Consider the following 15,962-nt stretch of genomic DNA (forward strand, 5'->3'; position numbering starts at 1 on the left):
AAGTACCTTTACTAACTCTGCTCTCCTTGCTCATCATAAAATATTATTTTAGCAACGATGTAAACCTAAAAAACTCAAAATTTGGGGTGAAAAAACATAAAATGAGCTATAAGGAGGTTACTGCTTACATGGAAGTGGTACAAGGTAATGCAGCTGAATGGTCTGGGATTTTTTTTTTTTTTTTTTTTTAGGTCTTAGATTTGTCAGAGATTGGTATAGAACAGAGAAAGCATTTTTAACAAACAAGGCGCTGTGCTTGAAAGTCAGTTTTTCAAGCGTGGAAGAACCCACCATGTAACACTTACAGGCAGAATTATGCTCCATTTGGATGCATAATTTTTTTCTGTTGCAGACATGGATAAAAACAAGCACTGTTTCATGATATACGTCTGTGAAATCCTGGGGAAATTAAATTAATAGAGCTGAATCCAAATATATACTATGTAAGCAAGCTCTATTTTCCCTGTACTTTCCTTACACCTTCGTTGTAAATCATGTTGTAAGAAAGCCTCATTGCCCTTTGAGACCACCACTGCTTAAGCGTTCTAGAATCTTATCATGAAAGCACTGGAGTCAACAACTTTGAGCCTTTACCAGTAGCTTAGTTGACTAGATGAGAAAAGTGCTAAACCAGAATATTATTGTGTAAATTATTCCTCATGAAGAAAATAAGCAGACTGAGAAGCTGTACCTGTGAGTCTACAGATCTATTCTGATCAGGGCACTTGCCCTGTGCCAGGCATGTTCTAGGCACTAGAGATATGACAGAGAACAGTACCAAGTCCTGATCTCATGGAGCTTACATTCTAATTGGGGAAGAAAGAAATAAGCAAATGATGAATATATGCTATGTCAGGTGAAACTAAATTGTAAGCAGTAAAATAAGACAGAGTATAGAAAACAAAGGGTATCTGGGGTACTATTTTAGATAGTGTGGTCAGGCTTGGCCTTGTTGGAAATCATCTGAGTAAAGATTTGAATGAAATGATGGGATGAACCACACTGCTCTCTGGGGGAGGAACATGTCAACAAGAGGGGAAAGCAAGGGTAAGGTCTGATATCAGAGCTTGCTTGGCAGGTAGGAGTAGAGGCCTCTGCAGCTGAGAGAGGGACGCAGGCTGGGAGTGGCACGGTATGAGGCGACAGGGAGGTTTGGTAGGTGGTGAGTGAAGCAGGGCCTACTGGGGTTTGTAGGCGCTGGTAACCACTGGATTTTATTCTGATTGAGGTAAGAAGCCGCTGGAGAGCTTTGGGTAGAAAAGTTAACTAATCCAAAACTACTCTCTAAGAGGACCACATTGGCTGCTGCATGAAGAATACTATTGCAGATGAAAGAGTCTGAGGCTCCAAGGCAGTCGTTTTCCAACTTTTTAGCCATTGAGCCCTTGAGTTCAACTTTTTAGCCACTGAGTTCAAATGAAACCTCATGGCAAGTCCCACATCTAAGACTCAAAAATGCCTGGCTTATTTTCAGGGAATAACTTTAAATCTTTGGGAAAACAGACTCTGTTGTCTTATCATTCTACTGGAATACCTGTAGGCTCCTTAAATTGGATGATGGGCAACCCAAAGCAGCCACATGAGAGCCCCATGGGTCAAGTGTTCCTCTGTATACGTTTAACATTATTAATAAGGAAAAATGAATGACGGCCTCTGCTCCTACAACACAAATAATCTTAAGTACTTTCCCAACGTGCAGAGTTCGTTCTACTGCATAAGACAAAAATCTTAGCAGGTCAACATCAAGACCAATTTAAAAGTGCTAATGCTGGAAGTTTATAAATATGAGCTTCGGTTACCTCTTTGATCAGTCAACATGCTTTTAATTGAGAGAGATAATGTCTTCTGGGAATGTAGGCTTCATTTTTATGTCTGTTTTACTTTTTATACCAAATACCACTTTTACCCATTGCAATTATATTATGTTTTATTACAGGAAGTAGTTAGCTTGTCAGATTAGGCTGGCTGTCAGCTAATTTTAAAGTTTTTTCTGCCAGCCTTCCCTTGGTACATATGGATTTCATATATAGATATAGCTTCGAGGATAAAAATACACATAGATATATTGGTATATAGATGCATATTCCAGTGGGTTTTTTTATAGGATAAACTGATTCTTATATTCGGAAATTACAACCACACATAGTTTTTGGTTATGCAAGACATAAATATTGCACAAGTAAGTGCTAGACCCAACGTTAGGTGCATAATTAAGACTGGAGAATTCTTCCCCCAAACAATGATTTATCATTATGTAAGCACAAATCTTTAATTCTTTAATCACATAAAATAATTTTCTTCCAACAACTTCATATCACAAATGTCCTTTGATTTCCATGGAAGTCTTATAAAATGTCACTCTGAATACTTATTATGAAAAATTCACATGCAAACACATTTTCTTTTCCTGACCCACAAATCTCCCTTCAGGATACATGAGAAGACAAATTATTGAATCACAGAATACAGTAAAGTTCTACGGAATAAAACGAGGTACCTAGCAGAATGATCTGCTATAATCATGATGAGATTGGTTACCTTTTTCCTTATCAGTTATTAATGTGACTAGACAGTAAATTTCTGGATATAAATAGAAATTACTTTGGAAAGAAAAACAACAAACAAATGAGGCCTTGTGTGCCTCAAATGAGATATCTTTCCTAAACAATGTAGACACTTTAGGTTTTCTATTAATTTTTAAATCCCCAATTAAGGAAAGAAAATAATATACAATTATGGTATTTCCTAAACAGTCCTCTCTCTTTAAAATCAAAAGCCACCTTCAAGTAAAAATTCCTCACCCCTTACCCTTTATTTCAAGGCTTGATTGGAAAATACGATTACTTGTAAAACTTAAAACTATAGCAGGAAGAAAAGAGGCAAAGAGCAAGAAAAGATTATTGCTGTGTATAATTGTTAACAGCTTATAAAGGCAATAAGCATCAAGTCTTAAACGTGACATTTTTCATGAAAGAAAAAAATATATTTGTAGAAAATTATTAAATTCCTTACAAAGGCTATGAATACTGAGATTTCCTTTTTGGTAATTACGTCCTATAAATATTTATCATTCTCAAAAATGAAGAAAGGTGATCAAGCAAGTTCAATGCAATTGGCTAAATTCTTAATAAATGTTGATTCATGACATAAATGGCAAAACAGTAGCTATTTCATCTGTTTCAAACCTTCTGATAATAAAACACTAGACTTATGTAAACTGAAACTAAAATTCCATCCTGACATATATGTATCCATTGTGAACTTCATTAATTCTCTTTAAAATCAAGTTTAAATAGCCTACAATAATGGAATATATATTTTTTAGACACCTGCTAGATGACAAAAATAGATTTTATTAAGATAACATTGTTTATTATAATTCACTAGTAGTACTTTAAAACAAAATAATTAATTGAAATAGAATCTTGGAACATGATACACTATTTGCAAGTTAGCAACAAGAGTTTTTTTAAAAAGCATTCATAATACTTCCACATGTGTATGACTAGGTAGGACATTTACTTAAAATATATTTCTACTGAGCTGACATTTTAAAATCTCCTATCATGATGTACATTTTGAGAATTCAGCTGAAATAGGCAATTTTTTGTTCATAATGGCCTTCGCATATCAACTTTCTTCTGAGTTTTCTCTTTAATGCTCCCCCCATAAAACAGGGCGTATACATATTTTCCCCTTACATATGACTATTCCAGACACTAGTAATAAATTTATAAAGAAGATAACATTTCTCAAAATCTACTACTCTTTCATCAATTTCAGCATTGAAGACTTTGTCCTGTTTTGGTTTCTAAAGCACCTCTTGGTTTTCTTTGAATTCTCCAAACTCTCCTTTTTAAAGATTTATCAAATTCCTACTCTACTCTGGGCACTGTTCTAGTCCCTGTGGGTCTCCATTCTCCCGTTCATCCTTTAAGCAACTCCATTCTTTGCATTTTTCCCGTTCTCTTCCTAGAGTGTTGAATAGGAAATCTAGATTGTCAGTCTGGATGTTTATCTTGAGCTTCCTGAACGTTCCTCAGGCACCTCAGCCTCAACATATCAAAACTGGAACTTACGATCTTCCCCAAATCCTGTTCTTCACTCCTATCATTTGTGACAGCACCGTCCAACCGTTCTCCACAATTCAGCCAGTGATCTTTGTTAAGCATGAGTTAGATGGTGACACTCCTCTGCTTAAAATCCATTGGAAGATCCACATCAAGTTCAAATAAACTCCAACTCCTCCCCACAGCCAGCCCATCCTTCTGCAGTCCCGACTGTGGATCTCTCCACAAGCTCATCTGCTATTTCCCTCTCCAGATTCACTAACCTCAGCCACACTAACCACCTTTTGCTTTTTCAACATAACGATTTTTTAAATAAAATGGATAATAGAAAAGTAGCCAATAACCTTACTTATGCACACACACACACACACACACACATTAAAGTCCTAACCAAATGTCTAAAAACTTAAGTTAAAATGTAACAATTACTATATAAACTTGATCTAAATTACATTTTTTTAAATGAAACTTTAGTAATGATACTCAGAATCGTGCAACTTGTCTAGTGCGTGTACTATTAAGACCGCAATTGTAAAGAAACAATTTATCAGAATATTTTGCTTAATATTAAGTTACCGATATTCAAATACGTGCTACAGGTAGAAAAAAATTCACGTAACAGATTTTCTGGGAATAGTTTTAGGATGCGAGAATAGCAAATCAAAGAAAACTTTTCTAAATTCTGCTCTGCATCATCAGGTATTCTGTTGATCGACACACAGATATGGACAGAATATTCAACATCGATTCTGGAAATGGTTCAATTTTTACATCGAAACTTCTTGACCGAGAAACATTGCTGTGGCACAACATTACAGTGATAGCAACAGAGATCAGTAAGTCCACCCTTTTACCACTGCTGTCCCTGATTGACAGAGGGAGCATCTCCACAAGGGCTAGTGAAATGCGGCTGAAACTTGTCACCATGTATTGATGATCCCACTCGATACTTATTGAGGGAAAGAGCTCTGCAATGATGTGCACTAATGTTTCTTCTAGACACGTGTTGGTTTGTTCCTAAATGCAGAAGCAACTGTGGAAGTTCTGCAGTTTGGGAACAATAAAACAGGAATGCATCTGTCAACCTAGGTTGAATTGGTACATGTTGGATTTGATTCCAAAAAGCTTATAAATCAGAACATTACAGAAGCAGCTAAAAGAAATGGGCTCACAGACGTTGTGTGTGTGTGGCCGGGAGGAGGGGGTGGAGATCAAGTATATTCTAAAATGTAGGCATTGTTTAGAAATCTTCTGGATAGTCATCCTTTAGCTTTCTGCAGAATGTCTATTTCAAAATTGTTACAGAATTAAGAGATATAAATTGTAACTTTTTCATGGTACACCAAAGTGACTAATACTAATCACCAATACTAATCAACACAATGTTTAGAATGAATTTTATGGCAGTCCCCGTGAAATTTAAGGCAGAGAAAAACAGGGCCAAAGGAATACTTCAAATAAAATGGTTATATACAGTGAAAACTGTATAATGTAAACACAATGTATAGACCTAAGTAGATGAAAGGAAAAGGATCTTTAAAATAACATTGAAATGTTTGAAAACAGGCTTCTAAATTATAGCTCATTTTTTAGTTTTTGTTTTTGATTTTAAAAGTTCAAACATTTTTAGCTCAGTGGGGTATCTAGTGTGAAACACTCCATATCAGATGGTATAATACAGTAATATTCTTTGTCAACATAACTCATGAGATTTGAAGTGACTGAAAGATACTGACTAGAGTAACAACCAACGTGGACAAAATGAAGCATTGCTTTCTGATAGTGATAAGAACTCCTCATTATAAATTTGTTAGGTAGGAATTTGATTTTCAGAATTTATGTGGACTAATGTGGATACCAATGACTGAGAATACTTCAAGCTTTAAAATTACAAAATTATTTCCCACTGAAAAGATCATTTTTTATAACATCATGAAATTTTATTTTTTACTGAAGTAGTCATCTCGTGTGTATTTTAAACTTTGTACCTAAATATTTCTGTTTTTAAGATTTAATGTTTCTATGATATCTTTGAAAGTACTAGTGATAAAGATCTTTTAAAACTTCATCTTCTGCAGTTCTAACTTGGGAAGAATAATGTGAGCAAAATTTTAGATGCAAAGGAACCTAAGAATCTTATTGTCCAAACTTCTTAACTACCTTTGATGCCAAGAGCCAAGAGCTTGTATTAAACCAACTCTCTCCCACTCCAGGGCCATTGCACTTGCCATTTCCTCTACCTCGAGAGCCAGAAATATTCACATGGCTTAATCCTTCTCTTCATTCATATCTCTATGCAAATGGCATCGCATCAGAGAAGACAATCCTGGTCATCCCATACAAAGCAGCACCTCCATCTCTCTCCAGTCCCTTTTGCCTGTTTAATTTCTCCATAGCATTTGCCATCTGGCACATTATATATTTATGTGTTTACAGTTCACCTACCCCCATAAGAACAATGCTCCAGGAAGCAGGATCTTTGTTATACACCCCAAATAGTGGCTGGCACTACTTAGATATTAGATGCTCATTAAATATTTATGAAGTGAACAAACAAACAGACATGAGTGAAGTGAGTGAAGAGACCTGAGGTAAGAGACTCCAGCTCCTGATTCTTAGAACAGGAATCTGCCTTCCATACTACCCAGGAGATTATCAGAGATGACAGCCAAAATACTTCATTTATCTCAGGTCTTCAAACACTGATTCTGCTCTATCATTATCCTAGATGAGCAGCCTAGGCTTTGGAGTCAGACAGACCCAAGTTTGAGTCTAGGCTCCAGTCCTTACTATCTCTGTGAATATGGACAAGTTACCTGACTTCTCTGTGTCTCATCTACAATATGATATGTTTCCTCATCTATAGTATGGGGACAATAATTATATTTATCTCAGAAGTTTATAAGGAGTAAATAAAATATAACAAAGTGCTCAGCACAATGTCTAGCTCTCAAACTAAAAAACTAAGACCATTAACAATCATTATTATCCCATCCTTTTTCCTTCTGCCCACATTTTTCCCATCTGCCTACTTCCTTGGCTTCCTTTAAAATATGCTTCTAAAATTCCTTTCTTGGAGAGCTTTTCTTTATTTTGTGTTACTCTGGGGTTTGTTATACAGTTGCACTGTACCAATAGAAGTAGCTTTGTCTCCTAGATATTTCCGTCAGGTGTATCCAACTCCAGAAGTACCAAACAATCTAATTCTACTTTTTTGTGACTATGATGATACATAATTCACTGTGGTACTCACAGGAGCCTTGGGGAATCTATGTATGAATGAGAAAGGAGTGAGTAACCATCATCTAAAGGGGACTGGCCATCAACATATAAATGCCTATTCCTTTCTTTTTGGCATTTTGCAGATAATCCAAAGCAAAGCAGCCGAGTACCGCTGTATATTAAAGTTCTAGATGTCAATGACAACCCTCCAGAATTTGCTGAATTCTATGAAACCTTTGTCTGTGAAAAAGCAAAAGCAGATCAGGTGAGTTTCATAAGAAAGTAAATTAATTAACTCAGATTAATTTAGATCTTCTAATAATTCAGATGATACACAGAGCTGAGGGCAAGTTTTGAATTATCTATGAAATAAATGCCAACAAAATTATTACTATAAATAAGAACCACGATGAATGTTTAACTTGCATAAGAGAACAAACAGTTTTTAAGAACAGGAAGTTCATCAGTCTCAAAGACTGATGCTGATCCCAAATCAGTCTTAAGTTTTGACATAAAATAGATTAGTCACAGCTTTATTGGAAAAATCTTTACTGGTGAGCAGATACTTTTAATTACCATATATACTGGAAAGTAAAAGCTAGAACATATTTTACAATTGCCTATAATTCATAGTTTCACTTACTTACATTGCCCATCTGTACAAGCAGTACAAATTCATGAATGTTTTACTGTTTTACACATTTGTCCCCACCTGAAATCGGTCTTTTCTGCCAGTGATATAAAAACTATGTTACAGTTTGTCAAAATAGAAGTGCACTGTTAAAATGCATGTTAAAATGAGAAGCTGAAGTTGTGTGTTTTATATTCAAATTAGCTTTTTTTGCAGGTTGATGGCTTATGTATATGCCAAGATTGCATTTCTAAGCAGGCTGTCCAAAGAGTGCCTCCATTTACTTAAGTTGCAATATTGTCATAGATCATTGTGATATTTTATAGCTTGGTATCACTCTAGGGCCATGTTTCTCAACCCAGGTGATATTGCCCCCCAGGGGACATTTGGCAATGTCTGGGGACATTTCTGATTGTGACAAGGAAGAGGGTACTGCTGGTTTGAAGGGAGGAGACCAGGCTTGCTGCTAAAAATGCTACAGTGCACAGGACAGCTCCACAACAAAGTATTGTCCCTGGCTCTATTTCCAGCCTATTAGTTCTTTGCATACAGTGGATTCATTGTAAATTTTCTACAGGCTATCATTTTAAAAGTAAAATTAGAAATCATTTGATCAAGCCATTTACTGCAAAACTGTAAGAAACACTTTTGAGTTAGCAAGACTTGATGGCAGCTTTATGGTTTCAATTTTAGTTGATTCAGACCCTACGAGCCGTTGACAAGGATGACCCTTACAGCGGGCACCAATTCTCGTTCTCTTTGGCCCCAGAAGCAGCCAGTGGCTCAAACTTTACCATTCAAGACAACAAAGGTAAATGAGTCCAAGTTGCCTTGTCTGTCTATATATCTATATCTGCATCTATTATCTGTCTACTCCCATCACAATTGATCCAATATATAACATGGTTTCCACTTCCATTCACCACTTTGCTTTCCGGTTCCAGACAACACAGCGGGAATCTTAACTCGGAAAAATGGCTACAATAGACACGAGATGAGCACCTATCTCCTGCCTGTGGTCATATCAGACAATGACTACCCAGTCCAAAGCAGCACTGGGACAGTGACTGTCCGGGTCTGTGCGTGTGACCACCAAGGGAACATGCAGTCCTGCCACGCGGAGGCCCTCGTCCACCCCACGGGACTGAGCACGGGGGCTCTGGTTGCCATCCTGCTGTGCATCGTGACCCTACTAGGTAAACTGCTTCTCCCTGCATCCTATCTCCCCATGCTGAGGGGCACACACTGTTACTGTGGCTCTCTAGATTTATCCGCCTCCCCCATTAAGGCATACAGCCCGATCTAGTGAGGAGAGTTATGTGCTGAGAATCTTATGTGGTTCACCCATGAACTAGTTTTTGCTTGAAAATGGCTTTGGAGAATGAACAGCTGTGAAACTTGCCCATGTCTTTCCCTACCCAGGGAGTCATTCCACCAAAAGAATCTCTTTTCTATCAGACTGGGAATGAACCACAGGGGGATTTGAGGGCAATATAAATATGCCCTTTCCATTTCATTTGTTGTTTAATATTTAACCTGGTAAACGTTAAATTTTCAAAGAACAAAAGTCATTGGACATGGGGTATGTAATGAAGGCCATTTCTACAAAGGTAAAGTTTAAAGATCAATGGGAAAGTGGAAAGAGAAATGTGATGACTTTTTTTTTTCTCATACAGGAGAATAAATCGTGGTGAAATTTTCTTTATCTCAGAAAACTTATTTGGATCCACCCACTTAAATAACTACCTTCTTAGCATTGCTCTCTGATTGCCACATACACAATGTCTATTATTTCTCAGACTCTCAATAATAAATAACGTTTGTGACTAAGGAAATAAATCTTTGACCTAAAAGAAATGAATGAATAGTGAAAATCAAGATCTAATGGTGAATCAAAGGAAATTTTTACCCCCAACCAACTAATTAAGTGCACAAGTTGAGCTCAAAATGCTCCAAAGTCCCTTGACTGTTGTGAACTAAGAAATCAAATGTTAGCTAATGCAGCCCTTCAAAAAAAAAAGTTAAGATTTGAGAAGCTTGCCTACACCATGGGGGGAGAAAATAAGCCAGAGTTAACCTGGATTTCACAGAAGGAGAAAAACTCCTTTTTAAAAAATGACAATATAGTGACTATGAAAAGAGGAAAGGAAAACCTCCATTTCTCCAAGAGAAAGCCTAGGGATCCCTGTTCAAGAGTTTCACGTTCCAGATCAACTCTGCTAATTATAACAGAGTTTTGAAACTCGGCTAAAGAACTGTGATTCTCTTTGTCAGCTAAGATTTGGGGGAAGTATTTTAAGATATGAGGGTAAATAAAAACTGACAGTATGCAAAGACAAATCAGTGTTCTAATGGTGTGAGTCTGTAAAAATTGTTTTCCAAGAGAAAGATATGAATATTCTTTTTGATAAAAAAAAGAGGTTATATGGGCTTCCCTGGTGGCGCAGTGGTTGAGAGTCCGCCTGCCGATGCAGGAGACACGGGTTCGTGCCCCGGTCCGGGAAGATCCCACATGCCGCGGAGTGGCTAGGCCCGTGAGCCATGGTCGCTGAGCCTGTGCTCCCCGGCGGGAGAGGCCACAACAGTGACAGGCCCGCGTACCGCAAAAAAAAAAAAGAGGTTATTTTTAGAAGGGCTAGACTGGCATGCCGTACTCAGGTAGAATTCCATGGACTCATGGTCTATGGAGGAAGAGCCAGCCTTCATCTCATAGAGGTCATGCTTCCCTTCCCTCATCATCTACCCACTTTGTCCTCCCCCTTAGTTTCCTTCTAACCAGCTCCCTATGTCCTCTTTTTTCATCTTTTCCCTCCAGTGACTTCACTGTCTCCTCATTACTTCTAATTTGCCTCAGTGTTTCCCACATCTTGTCTAGTCTCTTTGGAATTCTGTACCTAATTAAAAAGGAGAAAAATGGGATCTAATCTTTACTAGGCTCACAGCATGGGCTAGACACTGGGCAAGATGCTTTACAAATGTCTTTCTCACTTAATCCTCAGAACCATCTAGTCTATATTTATCTGCATCTTACATATGAAAACTGAGGCCCCAGGGTGTGAAGCCAAGTTACACAGCTAACAGGTGGTAGAGCTAAGTTCCAAACGCAGGTCTTTACCCTGCCGACCCCTGGTGCTTCCACACTGTACTCTATTTTCTCCATGAACTTATAGAATGCAGTGTAACTTTCAGGATGAAAGAGAGCTCAAACTAAAAATGAGACCATTGAAGAAAGTGGCAGCAAACCTGAGAGTTGGTAAGAGAAGGAAAGCCACATTGATATAGGAGGAAATCTGCCATCAAGAAAGTGGATCATGTGGCATCTGTTGTTTTTGTCAATAAAGCAACAGTAAAAACAACTACTACATCTCGTGCTTCTTTGGTGCTTTAGAGTTGGCATAATAACTTTCACACTGGGCACTGTGTTATTGCTTCTCTTTTACAGAGGAGGAAACTGACTTAGAAAGGTCGGATCGTTTAAGTGAACCTAGATCTGCCTTGCTACCTTCCAGTTTCATGATGGGATTTGAACACAAATTTGTCCAAGCACGCTGGCCCCAAATATCTCACTGCTGTCCTCTGGCCTCAAGGGGGTAGAGAAAAGGGAAGGGCTCAGTTACAGAGAAGGCAGCATTTTACTTTCTCAGAGTGTTTTTGTTCCATGTGCTTAGAACTCACATTTTCGGTTTATAAAAATTAGCTTTGAAAAAGATCTTCCTTTTAGACAGTTACACCCTCAAGAAATTCTGTTCAGATGTGCATTGGGCCAATAAGAAAAGATATAGGCAGTTGTAACAGTAGGAGAATTAGGCAGTGCACAAATGCCTTTAAATTACTGAATGTGCCCTCTGTCTTCTAGACAATTGCACTTTCAGGTGTGCACAGGAGTAAAAGACAAGATATAGGCACCTTAAGCTGGGGAAAAATCAGAAAGTGATAAATGCCTGCTGTCTTGACTTAAATGTTGGAATGAACCTGTGTCCATCAGAATTTATTTCTTTGAGCGACAGTTAGCTTGATTCTATTCTCTATCCTAAAGGCTGTCCTTACTTACAACCCTCTGTTTTGCAAATCCGCGTCACACTGGAAACCAGTATAAAAGGTAGATTAAGAGCATCCCTCCATCCAAAGCCGTGCAATTTTCCACCCACCTGGACCCCCCGGGTAAAGTGAAGGTGTACAAAGAACCCACAGCCCCACTTGACATGGCCCTTCCTACTCTGCTCGTCTCCCCGGCACCTCACACGCTGCAGGCACACCCCACCCCATGGCCTTCCTCCTAGCTCTGTCCTCTTCTCCAGATAGTTCCTTAGATAACTCCTCATCTCTTTGCTCAGATGTTACTTCCTCAATGATGCAGTCTCCCCCCAGAAAATATATACAGCCCCTCAAACGTACACAGAAGTCCTTCCCATCCTCCTTACTCTGCCCTACTTTTTCTTGTTTCCACTGCACTTATCACCTTATAATAATTTCCTTATTTATTACATACATTGTTTTTTTCTGTCTCTATCCGCCACCCCACCACCACCACTCCTGCCTCCCTTTTTCAGACAGGCTCTGGATCTTTTTTTTTTATTATTATTGATAATGCTTAGAACTATACCTGGCACAGAGTTGGCACTAAATAAATATTTATTGAATGAACAAATAAATAAATACCCTGAATGAAAGGGATAAATGAGGCATCAGGATACTCTCTGGCAGCAAAAGAGAATGTGTACCGTTACACAACCGCATGCTTGAAAACAGCAAAATTGCATATCCTTTAGAAATAGTCTACAATCCAAACATGCTTCAAAGCAGGGTAATTAAGAGTACAGGCTTTTCAGTCTGACTGACCTAGATTTCAATTGTTTGTACACGTGACATCTCTAAACCTCAATTTCCTCTTATGTAAAATGGAGTTATAATGATGGTACCTACTTTGTAAGACTATTATGATAATTAAACTCGATTCGGTATGTAAAGCACTTAGCACAGTGCTTGGCACATAGAACTATCTCGATAGATCACCAATTATTAATACTATTAACATCTGAAATGTTAAATATATAGACACCTGGGTGTGCCTATATCCATTAATATAGAGATAGATATACACATCCACCAAAAGCCATTATTCTGTAATTTTTATTGTGATAATTCAATTTGCATGGCTCATAAAAACTGGACCATGTTATAGATGAGAGACTAAAGAGATGTTACTGGTACTAATCTCCCATGGACAACCCCAGGTTAACAATGCATTTTCTGCCCTGGATGGCTGTTTTCTCTCCAAGATGTCGGTATGTTTTCACTTTCCCATCCATATGTTCATTCATGGATGTGTCTCTTTACAGGTAGCCAGCTGTTTTCTACCCAACCAGCTATGAAGAAACGTCAGGAGCTATTTGTTTTTGTTTTTTTTGCGGTACGCGGGCCTCTCACTGTTGTGGCCTCTCCCGTTGCGGAGCACAGGCTCCGGACACGCAGGCTCAGCAGCCATGGCTCACACGCCCAGCCGCTCTGCGGCATGTGGGATCTTCCCGGACCGGGGCACGAACCCATGTCCCCTGCATCGGCAGGCGGACTCTCAACCACTGCGCCACCAGGGAAGCCCACGTCAGGACCTATTTAAACACAGCTCTTGCTTTGCCTCTAATCCGAATTAGGAAAAATCAAAAGAACAAACATTCCGGTCAACAGACTTACAGAACATGAAACTCTGAGAGATTTTTTAAGTTCCCACTTAGATGTGTTTATTTTGTTTAGCCTAAACACAGGTAATCTGGCATGCGCACTATTACCTGCCCCCTTCAAACTGGCTGATCTTGAAGTCCAAAACGGCTTTCTGAATTGTATCTGGGCCTCTGCAGGTATTACCTGTCCTTATATGTAAGAAAGGTATCCAAACATCCACGTCTCTACTTTGGGTTTTAAACTAACTTTATACTTTTCTCCGGAAAAACAAAGAAGGCATCAGTGCAAAAGTTATTTTAGAAGTGGAGTTATGCAAACCCTTCAACACATCCCCGAAGGTGCCAGCCTTGTACTTATAAACAGTTTCAGAGCATTTCAGGTGTTCAGCATAATTTTCACTCTTATTGCAGTACTCTCACTGTGTTTGAGCTCTTTTTTATTATTTTTTCCCTTACCTTGAAACTAGTCTGCCATTTCAAAGCAAGAAGGAACTACTGACAAAACATGAAGGTGTTCTATCCTCTACTTAAATCCTAACTTTCTTTCAAATAGTTACTCGATTTGGGGGTGGGAGAGGGTCGTGGTTTGATCATGCGTGGAGGCACGTGCAACCTTAAGGAAGCAAAAATTGAGTCTCGAGTAGTTTCCTCGAAAACTTTGAAAACTTCACTTTGGAGCAGTGTTTCTTCCTGACGTTAATTGGTCGGCAAATTAACTTTCCCTTCCCTCGTTTTGTTTCTGCTTCCAGTGACAGTGGTGTTGTTTGCAGCTCTCAGGCGACAGCGGAACAAAGAACCTTTGATCATTTCCAAAGAGGACATCAGAGACAACATTGTCAGTTACAACGACGAAGGTGGGGGAGAGGAGGACACCCAGGCCTTTGATATCGGCACCCTGAGAAATCCCGAAGCCATAGAGGACAGCAAATTACGCAGGGACATTGTGCCCGAAGCCCTTTTTCTACCCCGACGGACTCCAGCAGCTTGTGATAACACCGACGTCCGAGATTTCATTAACCAAAGGTTAAAGGAAAATGACACGGACCCCACTGCCCCGCCCTACGACTCCTTGGCCACCTTCGCCTACGAGGGTACCGGTTCAGTGGCCGATTCCCTGAGCTCGCTGGAGTCGGTGACCACGGATGGAGACCAGGACTATGAATACCTTAGTGACTGGGGGCCTCGGTTCAAAAAGCTCGCAGATATGTACGGAGGGGTGGACAGTGACAAGGACTCCTAATATGTTGCCTTTTTCATTTTCCAGTACGACACTGAAACATGTGAAGTGGCTCTTTCTTTCTATTTATCCACCGCTCCGTGAAGGGTTCTCTGTTCTACCCGTTCCAAAAGTCAATGGCTGCAGTCCGTGCGGATCCAATGTTAGAGACTTTTTTTCTAGTACACTTTTATGAGCTTCTGAGAGGCAAATGTTTATTTTTTAGCGCATCCAGTTAACCATGTCAGCCCAACAGGCAGCGTGCTGGAGGAGAGGATGGGGAGTAATCCTTTCCCCTGTTCTCTTAGTGCAGGTTTGGAACATGCTCGATTTCACTGGCCTGGTCTCGTAGTACATTGCATTGACCCAAGGTCAGCTGACTGCTCTGTACATTTCACATGCTAATGGGATAAGGGATTATACTTTATAAAAATATAGTTTTAGTTAAAGAAATGAAGGAGGAACCACTGCTCCTGGTATATCAGCTCACAAGGAGATGATGAACTATATATGGGTGTGTATTTCTCCTACAAAGAATTTCAAATGATATTTGCCGGTCCTGTTTATCCTTCATGATCTTTTTCCGGCACCAGTGACTATTCAAAACATCAGATCCACCAACGTTTTGAGATTCGCCTTCTTCTTTAGGAAATGATGCCAATTAAATGGTAACATTCAAAGATAACCAAAAAAAAAAAAAAATCTTAATAAGACCTCATTCCTTGCCACTGACTCATAATTTGTGATATATTAGACATACAAAATTTGCCCTTGCACCATATAAAGGGAAAAGAAAAATAGATAATCAATGTTAACAAAGGAAATATTTAGCATATTTTAAAGTTTGGGCCACCAAATGTATCATGGATCACTTGAAATTATTTCAGCCATCCGTAGGCTAATTACAAATAAGTCTAAATTGTTTAAAAAGTTCTTGAAGGAACTTTTCTGAGACAAAGTTTAACTCCTTGTCTGTAATTGTCAGTATTATTCTAATATACTTGAAAGTAGCAGTGTGAAGTACAATAATTCATATTCTTCAGATACGTCTTATACAATTAAGTTGCATTAGTGAAGGTAGATTAAATAAAACTCAGATCCCGCTCTCAGAGTCTAATGGGGAGGTAAGAGCCAGTCACACTTGA

At 38.8% G+C, this 15,962-nt stretch overlaps 1 protein-coding gene across 1 annotated transcript in view; it reads left to right on the plus strand.

The window, feature by feature from the left end:
• CDH6 (cadherin 6) overlaps positions 1 to 15,570 on the plus strand; it is a 125,178-nt gene extending 109,608 nt beyond the window's left edge. The window contains exons 8-12 of the mRNA XM_029217934.1: positions 4,770 to 4,906; positions 7,436 to 7,557; positions 8,617 to 8,734; positions 8,868 to 9,119; positions 14,351 to 15,570. Of these exons, the coding sequence (XP_029073767.1) occupies positions 4,770 to 4,906; positions 7,436 to 7,557; positions 8,617 to 8,734; positions 8,868 to 9,119; positions 14,351 to 14,841 (1,120 nt within the window). The 3' untranslated portion in view covers positions 14,842 to 15,570. The remainder of the gene's footprint in view (positions 1 to 4,769; positions 4,907 to 7,435; positions 7,558 to 8,616; positions 8,735 to 8,867; positions 9,120 to 14,350) is intronic.
• The last annotated feature ends 392 nt before the right edge of the window (positions 15,571 to 15,962 follow it).

The sequence above is a fragment of the Monodon monoceros genome, unplaced genomic scaffold, assembly GCF_005190385.1.
Source record: "Monodon monoceros isolate NGI ecotype Baffin Bay Population unplaced genomic scaffold, NGI_Narwhal_1 Super_Scaffold_12, whole genome shotgun sequence".
Taxonomy (NCBI): domain Eukaryota; kingdom Metazoa; phylum Chordata; class Mammalia; order Artiodactyla; family Monodontidae; genus Monodon; species Monodon monoceros.